Source organism: Silene latifolia, chromosome 11 (genome assembly GCF_048544455.1).
Source record: "Silene latifolia isolate original U9 population chromosome 11, ASM4854445v1, whole genome shotgun sequence".
NCBI classification, from domain to species: Eukaryota; Viridiplantae; Streptophyta; class Magnoliopsida; order Caryophyllales; family Caryophyllaceae; genus Silene; species Silene latifolia.
Window position 1 is genome coordinate 481,657 of NC_133536.1, and position 11,399 is coordinate 493,055.

An 11,399-nucleotide genomic window follows, 5' to 3' on the forward strand; every position below is an offset into this window, starting at 1 on the left:
TAAAATATGAAAGTGGTTCTTTGTCATAAAATCCAACATAATGTACAGCAAAGCGTTTTGAGGTCTCGAACCATTTCACGTACAACACAAATTACAAGAGAACAAAGTATCAAAATTTGGGTGTAACCCTTTCATAGAGTAAGATATAGCCATGCTCCGAGTTGCTAGAAAACTCCTGTGCCGATCCAAAGAATGTCTGAACAGCCGACTCGTCAATTATATCGACATTCTCATCATCAAAGAACAACCAGTGGTTATGACTTTTCACCAGGCTAACATAGTGACCGTGGTTTGGACCAGTTCCAACATGTACAACAACGGCAAATAAGGAGTACTCTGAGTCAGCATCCTCCATTGTGTTGCTCAACTTGAGCTCGAGAGGAAACACAACTCGATATGAGAGCTTTTTGTACCGGCCTAGACTCTCAATGTACTTGAACCGTTTCAGGTGGATCACAAGGATGTGAGGTGGTTTTCTGATCTTCATTCTTTTTTGAGCTTCTTGCAAGCTGTGACGGATAAAGTAGTTGTTTATTCGAAATTCATAAAAAAGAGGGTAAAGATTTGAATAGGTTCTCTACACTTCTCCTAGCAAAGTACAAAAGGGAGGCAACATAAATGATGAGACTGTTATATGCATCATTTAGCACATACGAGTATTATATTTGACGACTTTTAAGCTTTATGTTTTGAACAACTTCTCTTTAGAAACTCTAGATAGAAAGAGTAACTTATTTGAATAAAATTTTGCCAACAGACGTACACGTCTCCTCGTCTTAGGACACTTGGATATATACTCGTGTGTCGTGTCTGACACCTATACTTGAGTCGAGTAACATGAGAGGCAGCACACTCAGAAATCTAAGTAACAGATCATTTAAGAAGTTTGTTTCATCAAAGACAATAGACATCATGTAGCGATTAAGGAAAGGAAACATACCTACAACACTTGTCACAGAAGAATTTATCTTCGGCATTTAAAGTTTCAGTAGAGCTAAAATTCTTGAGGCAGCTAGTAATAGAGCTGTTCTGTTCAATATCAAGACTTAAATCGAAGAACGTCTCATCCCTGGCTGTTACAGTTTCACACCTCAGGCACTTTGTTTCATTCGTCAGTATACCCTGCGTACATAACTCTGTAATGTAACCATCAAATAATTTCGATAAATACAAATAATTTAATTCCATATCAAATCAATCAATATAAGTTGAAAACCGCAACTCGTCCCTGTAAGCAGATTTAAACATAGCATCACAGAAAAGTCATGAGAAAACTGCCAGGCAACTTTTATTTAAATTAGAATATAGCGTGCCTACTCAGAGCAAACGTAAGATCACAACTCACAATAAGTAGGTTTTTAATATACAGATAACGGAATAAAATTAAAGCACCTTAAATATATGTGGACAGACCTGAAAATTCTTATGAACCCATGTAGCAAGGGGCTCCTGCACAGTAGCACCATTGCTCTCGCCATTTCGTGGGCCATTTGGAACCTTTTCAGTAGATGAACCATCTGTATTATCTTTAGCTGCAGAAGATTCTTTCTCCAGGATGTCAACAAGTTCATTCAACAAAAAATTTAGGAACTCATGAGCATCCTGTTTAGAAGCAGCATAAAATTAGCTCTGTGAAGGGAAATTCAAGAAACAAGTCTCAAAATCAAAATAGTACAGTTGCCATTTTCCTGCAACTTATGCGTAAATAAAAAAAAAACTGAGAATTTAACATCTAGGGATTGTGTGTGCATTACTGCCAGCACGGGATATCAACTACAAGACAGCCTTAACCCCAAATTATTTGATGCCGGCTAACATGAATCATTATTTAAAACCGTCACTGACATGTAAAATGGAAAGGAAAAAGAAAAATAGAAAAAGGGAAAGGAAAACACGAAATATAGCCAGCATAGAACATTGAGATCATGACGCCTTGTCAGTAATCAATTTCAAGAACACTCAGAAAAACAACACAACATACCTGATGCATGTAACCACGAAACAGCTCATTTTCTTTCCGCACTCGCTGTACAAATCGTTTGGGAGCAATTACACCTGTTTTCTTCTTTTGTAGACTTATCTGCAGATAGAAATAGAGGTTAATTATGAAGTATCTGACAAAGTAGGTTTGGTATCAAAAAAGAAGAAGAATTATCCCCAACATCCTTCCTGGAAACTGGAAACACGAAGCAGGATCATACAGGATTACCCTCACACTTATAGCCAGCTGAAACTATCAACATTGTACTTCTATGACTATCAATTAAGCAAAGACAATTTCTATTTCAAACATAAGGTCCACCACAGGTTAATACGTTAAATTGGTGTCGAGTAATACTCATCTTACTGTCATCTTCACCGGCTGTATTATATTATGATCAATATTTATCCAGACTTGCCCAGATTACTTCCAAATCCCCATGCAAGACCAAATGAAACCTTTTTCCAAATGCATAAAATAAAAGAAATGAGCAAAAGCCATAATGTACACTGATAACTATAAAATGCAGTACCTGTGTAAATAAATCTGCCAAACATGTTAGCAAATTTTCTTCTGGATCAGCCGGATTTTTGTTCTTCTCATAGTATTCCAGCAATTTCTCACGAAACGGCACGCAGAAGTAGAGAGCCTGGAAAAATTCACAAAATAAATTTAGATAAAGAAATAAAGTCGGATACTTGTGCCATCAACAAACAGTACGGTCTTCTTACAAACCAATTTCGTCCCGCAACAACAATACCCTCATATTTCAAAACTTCCCACTTACAGCAAGAAAGGGAATCAGATGTAAGCAACCCGGCCCTTTTGCCGCATACATTCAAAAATATCAAATACCATATGCAATAATGCAAGTAAAAGGCAATATAGTTCCTTTTCCAGTGCTCTTAAATACCAATTTCCACCACAAAAACTCTACTTGTGTACAAAATCTCATTTGAGACCATCTCAAGCATAAAGACTGCATTTTTCCATGCTATGAGGTTCATTTAAATATTTAATGATAGTTATAATAACTATGTTGTAAGTTTAAGACGTCATCATTTACACTTGATGAGCAACAATCTTTGCTCAACTCACTTCCTTCCCTGAAAGATCTTTACCTCCAACACCAATTACGGATCACTAATAATAATCTTAAATCAAAGGCTGCAACCTTTTTCACTCGAACAATATTCAATCAAGTACATTAATTCACTTAATGATAGCTATAGTAACTACGTTCTCAGTTTAAGATGACGATGTTAAGCAAAACTCTCTTTTCATCATTTACACTTGACGGACAACAATCTTTGCTCCACTCACTCCCTTTCCTAAAAGGTCTTTCCTTCAACATCAATCAGACATAACACTCTAATAATCTCAATTCTCAAGTCAAAAGCTGCAATCTTTTCCACTCAAATGAGCAAAACATAATTCGTTTCAAAACTTTCAACACCTCGAAAATAAAATCAAATTAGACAGTAAGACTACAGATTATACATAATCATCATCATCTTTAATTCATTATAATTATCAACCAACTACAACAATATGCAGCTGAGTACATATAATTTGATCCGTTACCTCGAATTACAATCAAATTAACTAACTAATCTCAACTAATTACCTATCAAACAATACAAATAATCAAAACACAAATTATACACGATAATCCGTATAATAATCAATCAACTACCAAATTATGCAATCGAGTACACATAATTCCTTCCGATACCTCGAATTACAATCAAATTAACTAACTAATCTCAATTAATTACCTAACAAACAACGCAAATCATCAAAAACAATCAAAACACAAATTACACCTAATCATCAATCAACTACCACAATCTGCAATCGATTACAAAATCACGTTTCGATACCTCGAATTACAATCAAATTAATCAAATCAACTATAACAATAATCTAATTTATGCAACAAACATGAATTAAAGTAAAAATGAAAGAAATAACCTGCAAAACGCTGTTACAATAACAAGTATTGCCGAAATTCTCGAGTCCGAAATATCGTTCACCTTCAGGAAAATGATCGCCGAGAGCTTTTTCCAATTTTGACCCTGCTGCACCCATTTTTAGCAAGGTTTTTCGTGGAATTCCTCTTCCTTCTCTCGAATTTTGACTTTTGTTGTTCTTTTCCTTCGATAGTCCTCGAATTTTCTCCAATTTTTTAGGTTTAATCTTGTTTGATTGTTCAATTTAGTATGAACGATGAAGCGGAGTAGAGTGGTGGTTTTTTTGTGAGCTGAGATAGATGATCAGAATGAATGAACAAGGACACTTGCTTCTCTACTTCTCTATGCACAATTTCTCGTATTCCGTCTTAAACTTAAAACGGGGTTAAATAATAACTCGTGTTTATAGATACTAGTATTTGTGCACAAATTCTTATTATAGACGGACACTATCCGTCTATAGCTATAGACGGATAGTGTCCCTCTCACAAATTAAAGTGGGTAGTGCAAGTGGGTGAAAATGGATACCTCCACTTGCCCTTTGTGTAGGAGTATAGGACTTGTTACGGTATTTAAAGACGGTGGTTGATCAGATATACATGGTGATTTGGAATTTGTTATCGTATTTAAAGACGAGATTTGTTATTTGTTAGGGTGTATTTATAGTAAAAGGTAGTAACTGCTTATTTCATCGGTATTAAATAGTGGGACTTTTGTATTTTGAGCAATAAATAGTTTGGCCTAAACTGAATGTGCTCTCTCATGTCGTGTTAAATAAATTAACATGAAAAACGATATTTTTATTACTTCATGTTGATCTATATATCATGTCAGGTTATTTGACGATTTGCCATATGTCAAGACTCATCTTCTTGATCTTGAAATTCATTTCGAAATAGACTAATTGAGGATAAAACCGAATTTTCAAATGTCAACTTGTTTAACCAGTAAATTTATTACATGTAATTACCTTTACCGGTTGCAGTATCTTCCTTATGATTGTCCTATTTTTTTGACCCGTCGTTTTTTTTTTTTTTTTTTTTTTTTGAGAACAATCGTCGATTTTTCTTTTACAAAGGCTAATATTGTAGAATCATGCCCGAACAATTGCAAATGGCTTATCAAATAGCCGATGAGCCAAATAAGAAATGTAAGAACAATTCAAACAACGTGAACTACTAGTAATGAATGATCTAAATGACTTTCTATTGCAGATTTGCAGGTGTCACACTTCTTTAACATTCCCTATTTTCCTTGGCCAAAAAAACGTTGATATTTATTCAACTTTACAACATTATCTGGACTGTTTACGTCGCAATCATGGAAATCACTGTTTAAGCTTTATTTGAAGAAAGATTTATCACAAATTCTTGTTTGTGACGGCACATATCCGTCACTCTTGAGTGACGGATACCATTTTATCTCACAAAGTACCCATTTTTTCTCTCTCTGCAACACTATTCATGTGGTCCCCTTTCTCCACTAACCCATTTTGTTACCATTTTAACTCACAAAATATCCGGCACAAATGGTAACCCGTCACAAGGGAGACCAATTGAAGATTTATCGTCTTCTGTAGAGATCGAAAAATCTACAAAATAAAGTAACAATAGCCTTTTGGTGATCCAGTTGAGTCGAACGCTCCCCACAGCATGTCCGACTGAAAAACGCTCCCCACAGCATGTCCGACTGTATCAACGACAACAACTGGACAAGGTAGCTCCCTAAGTAAAGTTATTACAAGGATCACACCCATTCACCATACGACGACAAACTGACTTAAAATCGGCTAAATTGAACGATGCTTCATCACATTCGGGTTTATTCCAGGATCACATAGATTAAACTCAGAGATGAACATGGAGAAATTGGGTACATGAATCTACACACATATATAAGGAATCTCAGTAAGTCCGTAACTATGTCAAGCACCACACCACCTAAAAACCCGACCAATTCATTCCCTTTTTACAAAGCTTGTAAAATCTCGCCTCAGAAACCAATAAATAGCCTGAACCTTTCAGTATGGTCTATACTCTATTATATAACAGCCCCCCACATTTACAAATATTCGCGTCCACACGACATGAGTGTTTAATCCTCAGAAACGAACTACAATACAAGAGATGTCGTCTTTGCTGTCACGGTTCAATGCTTCTGTGGATAACTGCTTGGCTGCCTTGACCGGATCTTTGATTTTCTTTGCAATGTCAACTGCCTCTTGATTAGACATTACCTGTATTTGTTGACAGTTATTATCATTAGCTTGTTATGTTTAGCTCCCAAATTCACAGATTTTCAGAAGCAACGTCTAGTCTCCTAAAAGACGATCTCGTGTATAGCGTAAGACCAATCCATTAAATTAATAAATCTAACCACATATATAGAATTAAATCCATGCCTCAACACTGACATGGCTGTCTTGAAAAAGTTTTAACGATCCCCAAAACCAGCGTATTAGAGAGATTAGGTTGTGATGAAGTCAATCTCATGATATTCCTAATTTCTTAATATGGAACAGTTTTATATGAGAATTTATGCGTTGATATATGCTTTGGGCAGAAGTCGTGAATAATAGAGTTGGGAAAGGAGCAGTAGAAAGTACCTTCCATACACCGTCACTCGCTAGGATTAAGAGATCGGTATCAGCATTGACTTCGACATATTTTATGTCGGGATCAGACCGTAAATGTGTCTTCAGGTTCCTGTCTCCAAAGGCCCTGGAAACGGCAAGTTGCCCATTGACCCTGGCAACATCCCCTATTGAAGAACACCGCAAGGATTAAATTAACCTTGAGAAGCGTATTATAAATTCATGAGCCATGATGTAAAAACCAAAGGTCGCAAAAGAAGCCTAGTCATCTTCTAGCACGTCTGGAGTATTATCTACTCCCTTCCATACACTAGTTTACGTTTCAATTAAATATTCCTCACAAAGGAATAAAAATGAAAACAACTAGTTGAATAAGAGGAAGTATAAAATGGGACGATACTAAGTAACAACTTTATTTCGGTGAAAATGGAGTCACAAGCCGATAAAAGAGGGGTAAGGCCTAATGGTAGCATGAAATTCCAGCAATCGTGCACAGGCAGCTCAAGCTATTACCTGATAAATGCCTAGAACAAAACATATTTGAATGGTCAAAGCCAAAGTACCTGGCAAATTTGAAACAAAGCCACCTTTGTCCTCAATGCTACTCCGTTCCGTATTAGGCTCATGGTCAGTAGACATCTGTGCTGCTTGACCTTTTCTAGAAAGGACTGCTCGCGAATCTCCCACATTGGCTACCCATAACTTTTGCCCATCCACAAGAATAGCAGTAACTGCAGTTGAACCACCTCTTCCCAAGTCAGGATTATGGTTAAGAATAGCTTGATCCGTGCTCTCGTAGGCTTTCAAGATGGACCTGTTTGGATCAGACCAGAAATCTTCCTGCAAGAACAAGGCATCATAAGGCTAGAGATATTTCAATAAAGATGAAGGTATAGCATAGCCACAACATGAATCAACAAAAAATATTATTCCACCGCATTGAGGGATCCCGCATATGGCGGGTAAGGGGGTTGGATGTACGTAGTCTTACCTCTGTGTTTAACAACGCAAAGAGTATTTTTTTGGATCATTAACAAAAAAATATTATATCAAGAATTGCATCATAAGATGGCTACTTTACAGTAGAAAGAAGAGCACCCAGTTTATTAAGTCGTTTACTTTATTCCATCATAACCAAGAAAGTACAAGAACATTGAGTATTTGATTGTCGAGAAATTCGAAGTAATGAGAATATGACTAATTTTTTTTCCCCTTAAAAATACACTGTATTCTTTCCCATTTACTTGTTGCTGCAGAAATGCTCAAAATCAAATTGTAGGAAAGAATTAGAATTAGGCACACATGGCTGAGCAGGAGCAGAGAATTCTGTATCGTACAAGGTGCGGCTTCTAAAATAAAGGATAGGAAATGAAAAATAAAAACTTTGAACTAAGAACCCACCTCTTTCAGAATATTGGCAAACAAATGCTTTTGCAGATAACCTGGCACAGTATCACCCAGATGGCCATCATAGATAGCAAAGAGGCCAAGCTCATGTCCGTGGACATAAACGAATTTAGCGACATGATAATCCTCCATGGGATGATTTGCCTTTCCTTTCACTAAATTAAACCCATACTTTGCAGCACCTTGGTGACTTCTTCCCTTCCCAGAACCACCGGATGACCGTCCTCCAATCTACATCAAAACAAGAGCTTTTTACTACAAATGTTTTCTAAGTAAACAAAAAAACATGTTATAAAGATAAGACGTAACACCAGAAGTGGTGTTCACGATTAATGATGGTTTCATACCACAATAATTGCACAAACCCCTTACTAAAAACAAAAGAAAATTATTTATCGCTTAACTAAACAGTTCTCTGAAAATCAAACAGCTCCCCTCTTCCCAGTAACAACCTATCAATCAGCAACAGCCTTGTAAAGCCTCTCTCGAAAGCACAGTCACACAGAAAACCCCCTCAAGCACAAGTGATAACATAAACACCCCCACAAGATTAAGGCCATCTCTAGTACCACTTGAACAATTCCAGCCTGGTTAAGCTTTTTACTCCAGAAGTATTCCATTTCACACAACTCTGTACTAGCATTATGGAGCATCCATGTCTATTGACCAAATGATTCTCTCCAACAGAAATCACGATGCCCTTATTAACTTGAAGATGAAGACTGAGAGCCTTCGTAAGTTTAGACTGCTCTTCTCATGCTAGTGCCTACATCTCCTAAACATTGAATGACATCCTACAGTTATAGAATTTGAATCTGCACACTACGTTAGTGATTGCCCCAATAAATTAACAAGGAAATCAAGGCACAGCATATCTTATACTCCATACAGTTAAGCACTCACGGTGTATACACCTCATCACTTTGGTTGATTTCTGAAATTCCCGACTTTGAAGCACTCTACCAAGTTTAGATAACAATTACCAGCTTGCAATAAGAATGATTCTGACGAAGCCAAGTTAGTTACAAAAACTGAGACAGCCAGCACGGTTTCTCATCAATATGAGATTCCATTTCCTTTGTGATGGTTCTACACTTCTACCCCAAACCCTCAAGAAACCCAACTAACCACAATTCATCAAACCACCAATCCCTGATAAAACAACAACATTACCCCAGTGCCTCAATGACTCCCGCAAATTGTGGGGTAGGGGGGTCGGAACTCGGATGTATGCAGTCTTACCCTCGTGTTAGCACAACTCTAAGTCTCTAATCTCTGATAACTTAAATTAATTCATGACTAAAACACAGCTCTAATCCATGCAGAAAAAAGTCATCAATTGTACTGCTGAGCACTTGCAACATCACACAACCAACAACTATTGCATCAATTATCATAAAAACACAGCAAACAAAAGCACCAAAGAAATTCAGCAGATAATATTACTACTACTTGGACTAGAAATAGAGATAGCAAGTAGCTCATACCTGAGAACCCGAATTGAAACAGCATAAACTATCCATATAATTATTTGGTTTTGTGCTCCACCTTCACCTTCTACCTCTCTTGATATTCAACATCCACCTTTCCTAGCAAACCCACCTACACAAATCCAAATAATTAGGTGAGACGGTCCTTTTATTGGTTAAAAACTCGTCTATTACTATCAATAAATAAGTGTTTCTATATATAGAATAACCGTCTCACACTGTAAGACCGTCTTATCTTATTTCAGAAACTTACCCACCAAATCACAAAACCCCAGATGATCTAACAAAAATTAGATGAAAGATTACAACTTTACACTGAATTTGATCAGAAAATTTGCTTCTTTAACTGAAAATTCTTTGACAAAAGGGATTTTTCTTTAATTTTTTCTGGGTTTAGCTGAAAGTTCAAGGTTTTCAGGTTTATTGAAGAGAGAGAAAGATTGCTGGATACCTTGAAGAATAAAAAGATTGAATTTTTAATATGGATATATGCCAAAAAACATTGACTTTCTCAACTTTTTTTTGTGTATGATCATAATTTTCAGAAAGATGCAAATTCTTCAACTATGTACACATGCAATTATCATTTCTGGAATGCTGGCTTAAAAAATTGCATTCAATTTATGTCAGCTGTACAGCACACCATTCATTTGGTTGATCAGATTTCAGTATTTCACGGATTATAGAATAAAACGGTTTGGTGTTTGCTGTCCATATTTATAAAAAATTGTTTATATGATAGGATCGTTTCACGGTTTGAAACCGTTTTCACTAATAATTGATTAGTTCGGGAATTCCACGACTGTTTCGTTTTACTTTCGTAGTAGTTCTACTATTACATGCCTCCATTTGAGAAAAAAACATTGCTTGTTGACTTCTTGTAGACTTTGTACAAGTTTTGTATAAATATGGTTGTCTTGTTATGTAACTAGCATAAAAATATGGAATCTATAATTCTATATGTAAGTAAATAGAAAAATTTTTAGGTCCTCCTGAAAGACCTAAATTTTTTTTATATATTTACTCAAATAATTCATAGATTGATGAAATGATTTACCAAACCTTCAGATTTTATTGCTTTGGTGAGAACAAATATTTTTTTGGATGATGGGTAATGAGTTGAAGGATTTTTTTCTTCGATACGAAAAACAAGTTAGTAAACTGTAAAAGATATGTTTGAAGTTCATTGTTTTCATTCATAAAAGTAAATAGTTGGTCATGCAACCCGAATTTGTTTTAAAAAATTTGTTTACAGTTTGTTTATATATTTCTTAGATTCACTCATGATTAATTTCACAAGTTTGAAGTCACCCTAACGCATCAAGAATGAACACAACCTCCTCAAATAGCACGATCATCCATGTAGTTATACCGAATCATAGTTGAGTTGAAGTGGTATTTAGTTATTTACACTTAATTATTGATTTATAATTTGTATTCAATATAAGTCCGACGACACTATATAATATAATTTATAAGTTATAACATCCTATCGGTAGGTTAAACAATATTTGGGACAAAAAAAAATGCTACAAAATGAGAGAGGTAAAAAATCACAAATGATGGTAAAAAATAAGTGAGATATATGGACAAAGAGTAATAATCGATATTTTTTATCGTCCTCTCACATTACATGACCTTACTTTAAAATCACACTAAAACTTGGGAGAGACGGTCTCTTACTAAGTTATTGAGAGACCAATATTTCGTACCCTTTTATTTGTATTTCGTACCCCTTTTGTTGTTGATCGTAACATAGTAATTTCGTACCTATTTACATAATAAATGTATCCGTTTTATCATTAATCATGATTTATACCTATTTTATTATCTTTAGTACCACTTTTTCTTAAAATTGTACAATGGTCTCCCAATAAAGCTTATTAAGAGACCGTCCTCCAATTTAATTATAATAGAGCTTATTATAAAACAATCGTATCAAAACTCGATACCAC

The 11,399-nt window shown here is 35.6% G+C and overlaps 2 protein-coding genes across 3 annotated transcripts; both read right to left on the reverse strand.

The window, feature by feature from the left end:
* LOC141610547 (ubiquitin carboxyl-terminal hydrolase 3-like) lies at window positions 1-4,314 on the reverse strand. The gene is made up of 6 exons (XM_074428679.1): window positions 3,956-4,314; window positions 2,514-2,630; window positions 1,982-2,080; window positions 1,414-1,602; window positions 941-1,122; window positions 1-509 (listed from the first exon to the last, which is right to left on the reverse strand). Exons 1-6 carry the CDS (start codon window positions 4,070-4,072, stop codon window positions 110-112), a joined length of 1,104 nt encoding a protein of 367 aa, XP_074284780.1. The 5' UTR covers window positions 4,073-4,314; the 3' UTR covers window positions 1-109.
* Window positions 4,315-5,774: 1,460 nt separating this feature from the next.
* On the reverse strand, window positions 5,775-10,150 carry LOC141610548 (putative protein phosphatase 2C 9). 2 transcript variants are annotated; one of them, XM_074428681.1, is made up of 6 exons: window positions 9,896-10,150; window positions 9,442-9,556; window positions 7,949-8,185; window positions 7,111-7,387; window positions 6,560-6,714; window positions 5,775-6,190 (listed from the first exon to the last, which is right to left on the reverse strand). In XM_074428681.1, the coding sequence occupies exons 2-6, from the start codon at window positions 9,475-9,477 to the stop codon at window positions 6,056-6,058; spliced, it is 840 nt and encodes a 279-aa protein (XP_074284782.1). In that variant the 5' UTR covers window positions 9,478-9,556; window positions 9,896-10,150; the 3' UTR covers window positions 5,775-6,055. The 2 variants fall into 2 exon arrangements, with proteins under 2 accessions (XP_074284782.1, XP_074284781.1); XM_074428680.1 differs by having other exon boundaries at window positions 9,698-10,035.
* Window positions 10,151-11,399: the final 1,249 nt, after the last annotated feature.